Source organism: Triplophysa dalaica, chromosome 10 (genome assembly GCF_015846415.1).
Source record: "Triplophysa dalaica isolate WHDGS20190420 chromosome 10, ASM1584641v1, whole genome shotgun sequence".
Classification (NCBI taxonomy): Eukaryota; Metazoa; Chordata; class Actinopteri; order Cypriniformes; family Nemacheilidae; genus Triplophysa; species Triplophysa dalaica.
In genome coordinates this window covers 17,618,102-17,633,875 of record NC_079551.1, presented here as the reverse complement: position 1 = coordinate 17,633,875, position 15,774 = coordinate 17,618,102, and the positions used below count along the sequence as shown (strand labels likewise).

Genomic DNA, 15,774 nt, shown 5'->3' with positions numbered 1-15,774 from the left:
TATTCATTTTGGATTAAAGCATTGTTTGTATTATGATCCGTAGACTGTTTAATATTTTCTACAGTCACCTGAAATTTGCTTTTTGAGGTATTCACATCACATGGGATAGTTGAATAATTTAAATTAAATGAATCTGCGTAGATTTAGTTACATGAATGTATGTCAAAAACAGCCGTACATTGTACTTAGTTGTTACGTCTACGTGTCTGCCATCTTGAAAGGTTGAACATTTGAGATGCTATTGTCTCTAACAGTGTAAATCACTCACAGGTTTCCATGATGTCCAATATTTAAATTCGTCTTTCAGGTTTCCAGGCGAGATCGTGTTAATTTGTGTTCTTATATTAACAGATTAACAGTATTACAGATTTTAAATTATGGTTACTTTTTATGTTGTATATTAGCTAATGCCTTTGTCATGTTGCATTGTGTTAGTTTAACATCTTGGCCTATAATATTTGGGTCTACACAACAGCACATAATGTTTGATATTTAGAGAATTCATATATGCAAAGGTTGCTAACGCTCAGTCAATTTTCTCTAAAGTGTCGACGGCCATTTTAAATATGAGTATGATTTACATGTAGCGGCCCATAGAAACAGCTGCTAATGGGGCATCTTTATATTTGCATACAGTTACAGAAACACTAATTATTTAGTTTAGAAGCAATAGTTAGAAAGTATTCATGCATTTAGTTCTCGAGGAGACGTTTTCAAGGACAGTAAAAACACATGTTGTGTTTACCAATACCATTTCAAAGTGTTTTTATGTGTATGTTTTAACAAGAAATTACATACAAACCTCATAATTAAGTTACAACAACAAGTACTTTTGTTTTTGTAAAAACATTTATTGACAGATTCACACGTCATAAAAAAGAAACATTATTAATAATAATTTAATTTGCCCAGCTAGGCGCTGTTCATGGGCAGTACGTCATCAAGCTAAGGCAGTTATTGCAGTGTTACCATTGTGCTGTGATTTTCTAAGGCAAACAAAATCAATAAGCACTATCATTCACAACTGTTTTCACATTTAAAAAAAAATATTAAAACATAAGTGTCTTTTTCCCTGTAGTCCATTGTTTTGTTACGTTAGCCTGTCCTTTTATTTCTCAAGTACTCGTTGACTGTGGTGTGCCAGGCAGCCCTTTTAAGGCAGCGCAGTTATTGGACTCAATTTGAACTGGTGAACCGAGGGTTGGATGGGCATCGGTGACAGGAAAGAGGTAGGGAACGTGAAAACCGAAGACTCGAAGCTCTCGCTTTTGAGCGTGAAGTCACTGTTAAAGAAGGTGGGGGTCTCCTGAGCGCCAGAGGCTTTGTGGGGAGTGGAGGACGGAGGCGTGGAGGAAACGACCTCCGACTCGAACTGCAGTAGCTGACCCATGAAGCCAAAATTGGGTGAGACGATCGCACGCTGCTGTCGGATGATGTCGAAGGCCTGCTCCAACCGCAACCGTTGGGTCTTCATGATGTACGCCATGCAGATTGTCGGAGAACGAGAAATTCCAGCCTCGCAGTGGACCAGCACTTTACCGCCTTCTGCTTTCACACGTTCTGCAAAGAGACAAGCACACGTTTCATTATAAAATGCTCTTCTTGAAATAAGTGAGCAAATGAGTCACAAAAAATACCAACGGTTGACAAAAAACGAGCATAATGGTCTTCCCATGAAATGATGAGGGAAATATAATCATCTGGTTCTTTCACACTTCGCCTCACGGACTGTACTTAGTCCATTATCGCACAGCTAATTCATTTCCTCCCGACTCTTTTTATCATAATGAAATTTTTTATTTCCACTCCTGACTCATAAATCTGCGACCAGTGAACGCATAAACACATTTACGCAGCTATGGAGCCCATACCATCGACATCCTTGAAAATCATTTTATGATATGCTTTTTCAAATGAGGACATCTCAAAAGATCACCAAGGTACACATAGTCCGATTTAGTTAGATTTAAGTAAACCCATGAAACCATTTATTACGTAAATCTTGTTTATCACCTTCTAATTTTAAAACTGCACATTTCAGATTCATATCCGACATTATCTCCCTGCGACACATAACACTCTTGGAAATGTTAAGCATGTGAGTTCTTGTCAGACGCCCAGCCTTTTTAAAACAAAACCCGCTGGTGTGAATCACGCCTGAAGCCCATCTGGAGCAGAGCTGTGGGCGTCATAATGACTATCACACTCGCTAATGCACCTAAATATTACCCCACACTCATTATCCCGAAAGCTTTCCACGGATTATTCTTTTGTTTCACTTCTAATTCCTCCCTGCAAGAGAATGAATTACCGAATGGCCTCTTATGTAACATGGTCTATAATTAGAGAATCGTTCAAGTAAATGTTGCTAAAATCAATCGAAGTGTGTTAGGTGCGAGTCAGCGATCCTGAAGGACAGGTGGGTATCCGAGGAATTGAAATTTGAATACAGGTCAAACGGTGTTTACCCCACTTTAGGTCTAAAAAGTTGAATCTCACGAAAAGAGGTCAAGAGTACATAAAAGGACATCTTCATTTTTGCATTGTGACAATATTTTCATGGCAATTGAATGCATTTTAATTCCCATTACCATAATGTGGAAGTTTAACTTTTGAAGGGTTGTTTTTGTAATTTCCAATATTCCCAAAGGTTGTTTGCACCATAGGAGCAGTTTAACCACCATGATTCAATGAAAAATCCAATAGGTCTGACAATTTTTAAATATAAATGTTATTGACACTCGTGAAATTCACCCATAAATACCTTTAACACTGTCATATCACTGTGTAAATACTTTAACCCGATAAACAACCAATCAGTACAGCCTACAAATCACATATCAGCTCCATTTATGACACACACAATTGTATAACACAACTAGCTGTCGACTCATCTGTGACACACTGGCCGCACCCGTGATGTACATATTCTTGTATTAGTTTAACCCATGACTCACAGTAGCATCTCTTTTTATCTTTTTGTGGCTAGATAGTCATTGCATTTCCGAGAATATAAAGACAACGAGATTTGCAGGAGTTAATAAAGACAAATGCAATCCAGTCGGATTAGAGAAAGACTCAGGCTTGGAGCAAGTCGTACTTTTAAACTCTCTGAAGTAAGCTCTACTATGTATAGGTCTGTGTTTAGTTCTGGCAACCGTTTTACTTATACGTTACAGGTGTGGTTTATATAACTTGTTTATAATAAATGCTACAATGTTGCTGTGATTTATTTTCTAATATCAAATATACGTTTATTTATTTAACACCAACAATATTTACCGATAAAGTCTATGGCCTCCTGGAAGTGTGAACTGATGTCTGCCGTATGGCTGTCCTCCACAGGAATCCATTTGTAGTGGTACTGTCCTTTAGTTGGCCGGGAGTCCCTGCGCGAGACGTTCAGCAGCGCTGTTATGCGGAGGTCATTGAGATAGTCCTGTCTGCAGGCATGATAGGCACTGCCCAGGTACAAGAAAGGCAAGATCTCCACCGGCCGTCCCTGCATGAATAGAAACATATATACAGTATCAGAATTGAAACTTTTAGGAAAGACCGTTTTGTGCAAAAACAGGTTGCGTACGGGTGCTTTTTGCCTTATCATGACACATGCATAACAGACTAAATGTCAGAGATAAAAGCACCTCAGATGAACACTGGGTGTCAATGTTGGACTTTTAAGGGGGTTTCTGTCGGTTGGTGAGATGATGTCGGTATCTAGTACACTAGAGTTTAATTTGTTTACATATTCTTACAACACTTGGACATAACCAAGCAGAACCTTTAAATGTTCAAATGTAAAAATAAAAGCCCTGAAAATATAATGGTATGCTTTGTAAATGTTTCACACAAATTTGAGGGGGAGTGAACAGGAAAGCCCCAAAAGGAAGTGGTTTCAGTGGAAGTGGTTTGAAAAGAGGAACCTATAGCTTGCTTTCTTCTCTTCGTACCTGATCATAGTCTGGTTTGTGGTGAGAAGCCAGTTTGTCACAGTGACTGTTCACACTTTTTCCGCTTTCATCTTCGGTCAGGTCCACAGACTTGGTTTCAGTGCAAAGCTCTGGGTACTGGGAATGGAAGTTATCATAGCCGCCTGGAACGAGAAATTCAGTGTTATTGTGAATTGTCTGGAAAAGTCAAGGATTGTTGAGTCGTTCACCTTATCAGGAGCTTCTCACGTATGAGTTCAAGCGTTTAAAGTTAAGAGGCAAAACACGATTCCCACCAGAGAGAGAGAGCGCGGTTGAGATCTCAGGGGTTTTACCCGTAGGAATCTATTGAAAATTGTTTCTGATGTTATGAAATGTGTACTAGCACCCCTTTACATTTAAATACACTGCTGTTATTGGGAGGAGAAATAATGCAGCCATAAATATAATGTTGGTTCCCACACTTCTCTCTCTGACTCATCATCCTTCGACGCACAGAGAGTATTTATATCTTTCAAACCAGTCGAAATGATAGACACGATAGTAAACCATCAATTCAATTAAATACGCCATTGGAAGTGTATTTATTTTGTATATTGTATTTATACAGTATTGTAAGCATTATCGTCATTACATTATTTGATATGCTAATGTATCATTTAATATTTAAAATAAAATATAGGCCTACGTTTTAAATGATTAAATGATACATTAGCATAAAAAATAATGTAATGACGATAATGCTTACAATACTGTTTAAATATATACTGTTTATATATATATATATACACACACACACACTGTATATAATTTAATATAGGATTACTCTTCCATATAATTCTACATAAAATTTTCACCACTTTATGTAAATATTTTAAATCATTTATATTTTAATTAAATCTAAAGATATTATCGTGTAATTTTGCACGGACATCCATTATTTTTAAACAATACACAAAAAATAGTGAAATAACATTTTATATATTTTTAATAAAAACCTTTTTTTTTACATTTAAAAGAAACCGAACATGAATCGTCACTCACCTTTTAAGAAGCAGATGCTCGCGCTCCCGGCCAAGTGCGATAAAGAGTTTATCACTATGTGAGCAATACTGTCTTTTTTCAGTTTTTGTAAATGAGGTGTTCGGTCGTCCACAGCCACGACCGCCGAGATGCTGCCCTCCCGAAGCCGAAACAGAGCCTTCTCGTCCGGGATGACGAACTGAAGCGGTACCGGACCGCCGCGGGACCTCCGGACGACCACCGAGTTCAAGTTAACATTGACGGAGCCTCTGATACTGGAGCTGGAGAACGAGAAGTACGATCTACAGTCCACGATGAGACAACGTCCACACTCTTTCCGTATGATCTTCCTCAGGTTCCGGCCGTCTATGCTCGAGACCTTCATGTTGACGTGCCGAGGTGAAATATAGAGGACTTGTTTCAGTATGTGTGTGTTTCAGGGGTGTAGACTTCCTACTAAACCCTGAGTACTGCGCGTGAGTCTACATTTCCTCCGAGGGGATTCCGTCGGGTTGGTTTTTATAAGAACGGGACCTCCGGCGCGTGACGTCACGAACCATATATGGACAAGGCGACGCGGGAGCGCGCCCACATTCTTTCGATTGAACTCGTCTTGTTAAAGCGTGATGGAGGCAGAAACTCGACATTTAAATCGTCGGTTCATCGCGTCGCGCGGTTTATCGGGACATTTTATTGTTTAAACAGTATTTCACGGTTTAAATAACCGTGTAAATGTGACTTTTGAAGTAGCACGTGCAATGGTTTGTGTATTAATGTGGGCTTAGCATTAGTGCTGGTCATTTGAATATTAAGCATGTGTTTTAACCGCTATTGTTTTCTTATTAATTGATAATAAATAATAATTATATTTATATTTTGCATTCTTTCTTATTACATAATAAAATATTTCTAACTCAAATCTATATTTTATGTCCATTTTTATATCTTGTTAAATTTAAGGTTGAACTTTCCTGTAGCTCAGTGGTAAGAGCATTGCGTTAACAACGCAAGGTTGTGGGTTCGATCCCAGGGGATTACAAATACCTATGTAAGATGTATAGGATAAAGCAATGTAAGTCGCTTTGGATAAAAGTGTATGCCAAATGCCTAAATGTAAATGTAAATGTAAATGTAAGGTCAGCCAAATTAGGCCCCCGAATCATCCTCGGTGTGTAAAGTATTATAAACTTCCACTTCTCTCTATACACCTGTCCTATATCCGCTCTCCATAATCCCATGAGCACTAATGCGATTAAACGTCACCATCCAAGGAAATCTTTGTTTTTCATTCCCTGTTTACAATGCACTTTTCTTGCTCGTCATAATCAAACCATTTTCTCATTAGATTATGTGAGTAATACTGTTCACTCGTATGAGGGCTAAACATTTCCCAGAATGCATCCCACAGTGAAGAGAGGGATGGAGAGAATGAGTGTGTACGTGTCTGTGTGACAGGAAGAGCGGGCTGTTGGAGGATTACTGTGGCAGGCCTTCACCCATATGGCCCTGTGTAATCTCTCAGCTGATGACATCACAGAGTATCGGGGTAACACACACGGCTCGTTCTCCACTGCATTTAAAGGCAGAGTTCACCATTGTCATTTCAAACTTGTATACTTTCATTTTTCTTCTGCAGAACATAAAAGAAGATATTTTGAAAAACGTTGGTAACCGAACAACACTGAACCCACTGAATGCCACGGTATGGACGCAAAACCACACATTTCTGTTCAGAAGAAACAGTCATATACAGGTTTCAAAGACATGAGGTTGAATTAATTGTAAAATTCAGAAATATATTTTTGCACATGATATTTTGAAGTTCTGAATAAATACTAGATCACACGACTATGATTGTCATTCATAATCATGTATTTTCCCATCACCGTACCATTGTAATGCCAGTAATTTCTGCTCATTGTAGAACCTCCAAATATAACAGCCTGTGCATTGATCTCTCTTCTCTCAGTGTGAGTCATTTTCTTTCTTCTCTATTCTGTCCACATCACATGTGTGTGCATGCCTGTGTGTTTATGCGTGTGTGTGTGTGTGTGTGTGTGTGTGTGTAGCATGCCTTCCTGATGTATGTACGTTGTAAGATAGGACGATCACAATGGAACTCACATGAGTTCTTTGCTGTAGACACAGATGCAGGTGTTTCCTGGATTCCTGACTGAAATTCCTTGCTGACTACCACAATTCTTAATATATAAATGATGAACCCGTTCACACACACATACACACTTTTACAGGGTTTGTGCTGAATTTCCAAATGCACTGAACTCAAGTGTAAAGCTATATTATACCATACCACAGGTTCAATGTAGCAGCTAACTGTTTGCATTTATAGCTATTGTTGAACGGCCTTAAAGGGACAGTACCCCAAATTTCCGTTCTGTCATCATTTAGTTATCTTCATTATGTTTGGTCTTTGGGTGTCTCTTTTAGAATTTTTTTCATTCTGTGAAATGCAAAGGGAGATATTCACGCTCTTCCTACAATGAAAGTTGATGAGGACTAGCTTGGGTCACCATTCAACTTTAATAGTAAAGGTTAGCTTGAGGAACTTGCTGACTTCTTTTATGTTCCATACGAGAAATAAACCCACACAGGTTGACTCATACACAAGCATCCCTTTAACACTAATCGAATCGATATGCTCTACAAGCACCTGGTAAGCCCCTCCTCTGCTCCGATGATGGTATTGATGTGGAATACAATGACTACGTTTAATGACAGAAATCCTCTACCCACAGCTGCGTGCCGGTAATATAGCGGGTCACAGTATGACACACACAGTAAACATACATCCCTTTTACAGCTGATCAATAACAGACAGAAATGTGGGATATAAAAAGCAGACAAACATTAAAAGACTTCGGAACATTTATGGAAGCGTGCCCGGAGCATAAAGCGTTCCAGGAACACTACATAATACCATTTGGCTGTCTTATGTTTGGAATTATTCATAGTGCGTCAGGTCAGCCTAATTTATTGGACAATGTGCATTGCCAAAACAATACTTTTCACTTTACGTGGGACGTTTTTGGTAAAACCACACACACAGAGACATACAGGCCTGAGTCACCCAACCCACCCCTCCAACTGTATTACTGATGATTTGAATGTCACAATGCTGCAGGTCTCAGAGAAAGAGAGAGATATAAATGCACCTCACCTTCTCTATTCAGAGAAACAAAGCTGCACTAGTGAGCCGCAATAAAAATAGCACAGATTTCAGGTGCTGCCAGACGCTGTCGGATTGAATGAGAAACCACATCAGGGTCTGAGTCTGAAGCAAATGTCTGCGTTTTTGTGTCATGTTGCCTGTATGTGTTGAAAATATTCTAATTCTGACAACATTTTGGGAGCCCTCTGAAATTAATTTTGTTAAATGCAATATTTAGATGACAATATTTAACATATTTACACCATCATAAATTTATGTTATTTTAAAATATACCAAAAATACTTGGATTAGGGGTGTCACAATAAACTGTTATCTGAAATAATCGTGATATGAAAAATTGTGTTTATTGATGGTGTTAGAGGTCCAGTGTATGAAATGTAGCGACATCTAGCGGTAAGGTTGCAAATTGCAACCAACGGCTGACTCCAACCCCCCTCCCTTTCGAAGCACTACGGTGGCTAACACAGAGCTAAGGTGTCGTTATGTTTTACTTCTTTGCCAAAGGAGATAACGTATTTACGAAACAAGTTCTGTAGAGCAATTTGTCTGTTTAGGGCTATTGTAGAAACATGGTGAATTCCATGTATGGGGACCCGTAATAACAACATATCGCTTCATTATGTACGGTCTTTATACACCTCTGAAGATAGTTATGTATATTTTATGGCATTTCTGTCAATAGACCCTCCAAAAAATTACACACTGGACCTTTAATTATGAACACATGATAAATTTACAAATAATTCAAACATGTGTTTAAAATGGTCACAAACTCAAATTTTAAGTGTGATTTGGTGTCCAAAAAATGGAGAAAAACACATAATGAACAAAAGTAAAGATGAATCTGACTGAAAGCATGACTTCAGAAAAGAAAACATTTGAATATATATTGTGGTATTATCGTTACCGCAAAGGCGCTTAGTCACGATAACCATGAACTGAAAATCTGATACTGTAAAATTGAAACTAATAAAAAAATCAGTCCCTTAACAACTTCACTTCCATTTCAGTAGGAAGCTTAGTAGGTTTCAGAGCTGTTTTGTTTTTCTCAGCATGTTCCTCATCCTGTGTGTTTAAAGGGAGGGTGGTGGAAAATGTGTGACAGGTATATATGTAATCTACCCCTTGATGAGTAACCAAACACAACACGACGCAATACCAGAAGAGAAATGATGGCATAACAATATGATCGAAAAGCTCTCATGCGTCTCTTTATTAAATGATAAACATTGTCAAAAGAGCTACTCTTGTTTATTTTCACATGCTCAAGAAAACCATAAGTAACGGTTTCAGAATACGAGACGTGAGATGAGTCATCTCGGTCTAATCTCTAGAGATTTACAGGTATTGAAATCACGAGGTGGGGCGGGCGACGAAGTGGGTCAATAGTGCAGCAATTTGTTTGTGTGTTATCCCCATATTCTAAACGGTTATTTCTTTCTTTTTCTGTAAATTGTTTAATCAAGTTCAGCGTTTACACGCAAATGATTTCTATGCATCTTGTTATGTTTGGATTTCGGAAATTTAGCTTAGTGAAAGTTGTTGAAAGCTGTTCACCTCTAAAATTGACAAAAAAGCAATGTAAACATACAATCTATATGGCTTATATGTTGTTTTTTCTTATAGTTTGCAGAAAACATAAAGCGTATAGTATTCTGGTCATATTTCAATGTGACCACACAGCTTTCAAAGAGAGTAGTTTTTTATGTTCTCCATGTGCTCTTTCCAAACGTTCAATTTGTTTTTAATTCCTGTTTCTGATGGTCTATTTAAGTGCCTGCTTCTGTTTACGGAAATGCATTCGTTTTCTAACACCTTCTCGCGACTTTACGCACATGTAAAACAATCTCCCATTCCAGACGATGACGACAGCGCTTAAGAAGTTCAGCTGGAAAGTTTAAAGGGTTCCTGGGATTTCCCCACACCACCTGTAGATGTAAGCACACATCTTATTGTTCTGCCCAGTGAGGCAAGCCTATCGTGTAGATTACATTTTATGACAAGTGTTGAGATACTTTTTGTTTGCATTTGTATGTACACATTTGTCCATAAGATACTAATGTACACTGTAGCTTTTCATTCATTTCAAAGTTTTGTTTTTTATTTATACTTATACATTATGAACCCATATGATTATGAACTCTCCGATAGAGAGCAGAGACGTTTTGAATCCATGTTTGCTGTAACTCAACATGACTGAAGCAGGTGAACGTGTCTTTAAATTTCTCTTTGTCCTTCTGTGCTAGTCGCTGCGTTTAAGTCTCGTTGAGTGGATTTGGCGTTCTGACTGCCACTCAGACTTCGAGTGGGAAGGGGGGCATAAAAATGAAAGAATAAAATAAAGAAAATAAGAGACAGAAGGGATCTGGATTACACCCAATATGACGGGAGATAGCTTCAGGCCAGGGCAGAGTGACCCTTTTTCCGTGGCAGAGCTTTTTTTATGGCATCCTAATGGGAGAGTAAACAGTCATTTACAATCCTTCCTGATTGTAACCCTCAGTGTGTTCTCACAGGAGAGGGAGGCTACCTAGACTTGGGATGGGGCTATTCCAGACTTGGGATGGTTTTAAACAAATTAATTTTCTATCATTATTTAACTTACCTTCCACATTAGTTTGACCTATGTTTTTCACACACTGCAAAAATGAACTGTTATTTTTATAGTTTGTTTTCCAGTACAAATATCATTAAATTGCTAGATTAAGCTACATTTACTTCAGAAGCAAAAAGACCTCACACATTATAAAGCCTTGTTTTCTGAAGAAGAAAAATCATAAATAAGCGATGCTTAGTTAGGTTTTACTTAAAACCAGAAAAATCAGGGTTATTGAATTAAATTAAAACTTGACTTTTCTTAGATTATTGGCAGGTTTCTTTCTCGTTTTAAGTATAAACACAAAATTGTGATATTTTGTCTAGAAAACATTTAATGTTAGAGATACTAAATTTCTCCAACGATAGCCAATTATTCAGAGTTATATCTACCGATATCGATCCTAAAGAATAAATTCATTTTCTTAACTTTGATTCAACTAATGACTATCGAACTTTAAACGTGTGATGTTTCTTAACATTTTCTACGTACAGAGCACACATTCATTGCATTTTTCTGTCCTCTTTTGATTGACAGCTGATGATGTAAAAATTGCTTTTATCAACCGATACCGATTATTGGCCCGATATATTGGTGCATCTCTACTTAATATGATATCTTAAGTCATTTTTTCAATGTCAATGTATCTTGTATAAAAAAATATTTAAAAAAAAAAAAAGTTTTGCGGTGGAATTCTGTGAATTCTTTTTTTCTATATAATGGAAAACTCAATATTGTAGTTCTATATTGTAAATGGTATAATAGCATTTTTATGAGGAAACTATTAGTCATAAGTCATGTGGACCACATTTATGATACTTAAATGTTGTATTTTGTCATTTAGGAAATTGACAGCCTCAATCCCTATACATGTTTAATTTACAGAAAAGTTTGTCCTGGATATGCATCAAAAAGGATTTGGAACAACACGAGGGTGAGTAAATGACAGCAAAACTTATATTATTTGACCTCTCATACTTGCATCATGCAATAGCTACAGAAGAATCTATGTAATCACTTCAACAAAAATTCAGTCTGCACATCTCCAGCCTCTGACTGACACCACAAGTGTACACAGCATACCACAGTAGCCATCGATAGCGCTTAAACTCATTTTGAACCCGAAAAATTTATTTTAAAGTGAAAGATGTTAATTCAAGGAGAACATCAGTGATGACAGCAATAGTGATGTTTAAATATTGTGTTTAAAAAACATGATGTGGACCGTACATATAAAAATAAGACATCTCCCAAATGGCGTCCCACGTCCATATACATCGGCAAACCATATGAAACGAATGACTCATTTTTCAATATACTTGATCTTAGATCTCCAGGAAAAGAACGAGGGATGAATAAAGGAAGGAGGGATGTTGGGGGTGTTGTGATAAGCAGCAACTGCAACCAACGGGTGACACATCGCCTATGGAGGTTTTCTCCCCTCCACTGAAGCAAACTCTATAAATATCTTAACCCACTGCCTTCATTACAGAGTTCTCTCGCTCATCACACACACACAAACTCTTCCCCCACAACTCACAACATATAGCTATACTTAAACCCCTCGTACCTGCTCCCCGCGAGCCAATTAGAAGCTGCGAGATGAAGTGATATGGGTTCCCTGGGTGTCGGCAGACGATGCACCCCCTCGCAGTGACTCATCTGGGGATGTGTGTCTTTGTGGGTTTGTGGACACATGTGAGTGTGTGAGTTTGTTTCGGTGTACAGATCACATTCTTCACAACCTGTTTGGTGGCTCTGACAAATTGTGATCACATGAATGTGTGTCATGGATAAAACCATTAATTAGGGTGCGACAGTAAACAACATAAAGAAAAATAAACTAAAATTAGTTATTATGTAACATAATAGAAAGTTTAGTTTCTTTTTATACAAATAGCTATAGGCTACTTTTTTATAGATAGGACAGTGGAGAGTGAGACAGGAAATTATGGGATGAGAGAGGGAATCGATAGCCGAGAAAGGACCACTAGCCGGGATTCGAACTCGGGTCGCCGGACGTGTTACTGCACAATTTGTCAATAATACAGTCCACTGGACCACTTGGTGTCGACATAGGCTAATATTTTAATTTATATAATAATTTAATATTAAACAAAATTAAAATTGTTTTATTAGCCACTAGCCAGGGGTGCCTTTTTCTGAACAACGACATAACTCGCTGGTTAACCACCATATTATATATTACATAACTATATTAAAAATATAGTTGATGACCTCACACAGGTGGTGGAGTAAAAACATCTAATCCGTTCGATCGATATAATGTCATATTATTGCTCTAATAACTACCTTTTTATTTTTTATCCTATGTCAGAGATCCCCCAGAGTCCTAGAGTATGTGGCTCTATGCGCATGTACACTTTAAAAAAAACAGCGGTTTTATACTCTTAACAAACTAAAAGACTTAAAACGAAATTTGTATATATTTCGAATGATGGGTATAGAATGCACAGCTTGTTGCTTTCTTATTTTGCTCAAAAGCACGATTTAAGTCTACATGTCATAACAAGGAACTATGTTTCTAACCACAGCTCGAGAGCAATGTAAATTGTAAGAAAAAAAAACATTTTGAGCCCTACCCCTAACTCCGCCCCAAATTTTAATCACACTAAAACAGACGATTGTGTTAAATTTTCCAATAAAATCATACTACAAAGCTTTGTACTTGACCAAAACGTAACTAAATAAATATTTAGATATTACTTTCAAATCAATATGAGATGTGATTTGTTTTATTCATTAAAGGGATACTTTACTGGCAAATCAAAATTTGCTCGTGAACCAGAGGCTTGTTTTTCCAGCTGATGACACAGGCGTGTCATAAGTTCTGGTGATGAATGCTTCATTTTTCGTTTTTTTCCAGTAGGATTGCGTCTAGTCTGGGGGGAGTTTTCGTCACCGTCATTTGCCGGAAAAACAAGCCTCTTGGTTAACGTGCAATCGAGAGAAGACGGAAGCTAGACATCAACGTTAATAGCGCTGGCAGTATGGATATTTCTCTTAAACAAATGCATCGATTCGATTCAGAAGACCTTTGTTAAGACCGTGGAGCCGTGTTAAGCAGTTCTATGATCAATGGATGCACTTTTGGAGCACCCATAAACACCCATTCACTCCCATTCTACCGCATGGAAGTACAATGATTAGCTGTATAATAACTCCTACTGCATTATTCTTCAAGAAGAAAACCATCCTATTCAGTTAGGATGCCTTAAGGGTGAGTAAACATGAGGACATTTTAATTTGCTTGTAAAGTATACCTTTAAAATGCACATTTGCGTGAAAGCACTTGAAATGACATTTTTGCAGTGTGTGCCTCTCCAATCTTTATTATAGTAGATTTTTTTGGGTTTTGTACAATTAAGTGCACATGATAACTGCAAACAGTGTAGTTGATCAACAGTCTGGCTGCAGAGAAACCCTTTGAGTAGGAGGATGGCTCTGGTGAAGAACTTAAATGCACCGTCTTATTAAAAATTATTAGAATGACTCAACCAGTTTAAAGTAAATATACCAAACCTGAGTCACATCAGATATATGAGTTACTTCACTTCTGAAACAATACAGCCGGATATGCAAGACCTAATATATAAACACACATACTCATTTTTACAGGCTTGTTACTTCAATGCTCATGCTACAACATGTCAAACTGACTACAGTGTTTTTTTTGCAGAATTTGGATTATTTCCCTTAAAGTAAAATATCAATGACTCCTCACACATCCATAATCAATATGATGATGAGTTTCTCTAAAACAAATAAAACCATAGAAGCCTAAAATCCTTACAAATATAATGTCCTATTGCTTATCTCTCTTTGCTAAAAATGATTCAAAATATTACCTGATACATTATAAATTGAGATCAACATGTTTGAGTTAATATTGAAATATTATCAATAATCAAATTTTTGATGTTCATTTAATGTTTTTGCAACAACAAAAAAATGTTACATGATTGTAAAGCTCTTCAACCATTAAAACCATATATATAAAACCATTAAAATAAATTTTGATGTTTTACCCATTTTAACATCACATGGTCACCACAGTACATTTCACCAAGGTAGATTCTCAAAAAGTGGTGTCTGTGAATCCCTACCATTTTCAAAACACTTCCTTATTTTTAAATGTCGAGAGATCCCATGATCCATTTATGGCAATTGCCGTGAGAAGTTTCGATATAAAGCTGCAGTGTCTTTGCGCATAATAATGCGTAAATCTACCTGCAGTTCCCTTCTCGCTTTCAGGATGAAAATGGGGATGTGCATATCAAAGCTAAACCACAAACCCTCTTTCGGTCCAAAATTGGCTCCTGGGCCGTGAAATGTGTGTGTGTGTAGATGGGTGAGTGTGTGAGTCACAGATGTGTTTCAGTGTCAATTAACAGTTTCTTTCTGGTCAGATTGTGGTGACATTGCACCTGTGTTACTTCCTATTTAAAGGCAGTATGAAAATTACAGAAACATGACAGGAACACGTCCGGTTGGTGTGATCTATGTCGGCAAACCTTCTACATGAATTTCCATTTAAGTCTTGTGGCCTTTGAAAAATTGCAGTTGGGCTTCTTGAGAAATTCTTTATAAAAAATGGACTCATGCAACAAACTACTGTTTATTATATCTCCTGAGCCAAGAACAACCACTGTACAAAAATCTTCTGGGTAATAATATTATAAATATTTACATACACAGCCACAGACCGTTTTAGCGGACGGGCGCCTGACTCCAAGTTAACTTCCGGTCTGTGTTTGGCTAGTGTCTAATAATACGACTATAATATTTTATTTTATTAATGTCAATATTAATATAAAAATATAAGTATTTTGTAATTTTTAATATAATATATTTCCTTGTTGTTTTTTACTCAAACCCTGTTTAAGTTGTGTGTTTTACTAACAGTAACATTACATTTGAGGTTCAGAAGTAGAAAAGATTTTCCCAGTAACAACAGCAAAGTTTTTTTGCAATATATTTTACCGTAATGCAACAAACAACGGACAGATTGGGTA

The 15,774-nt window shown here is 37.3% G+C and overlaps 1 protein-coding gene across 1 annotated transcript; it reads right to left on the bottom strand.

The window, feature by feature from the left end:
* Window positions 1-750: 750 nt before the first annotated feature.
* dusp5 (dual specificity phosphatase 5) lies at window positions 751-5,509 on the bottom strand. Its single transcript, XM_056759925.1, has 4 exons — window positions 4,974-5,509; window positions 3,951-4,093; window positions 3,283-3,502; window positions 751-1,560 (listed from the first exon to the last, which is right to left on the bottom strand). The coding sequence occupies exons 1-4, from the start codon at window positions 5,335-5,337 to the stop codon at window positions 1,154-1,156; spliced, it is 1,134 nt and encodes a 377-aa protein (XP_056615903.1). The 5' UTR covers window positions 5,338-5,509; the 3' UTR covers window positions 751-1,153.
* Window positions 5,510-15,774: the final 10,265 nt, after the last annotated feature.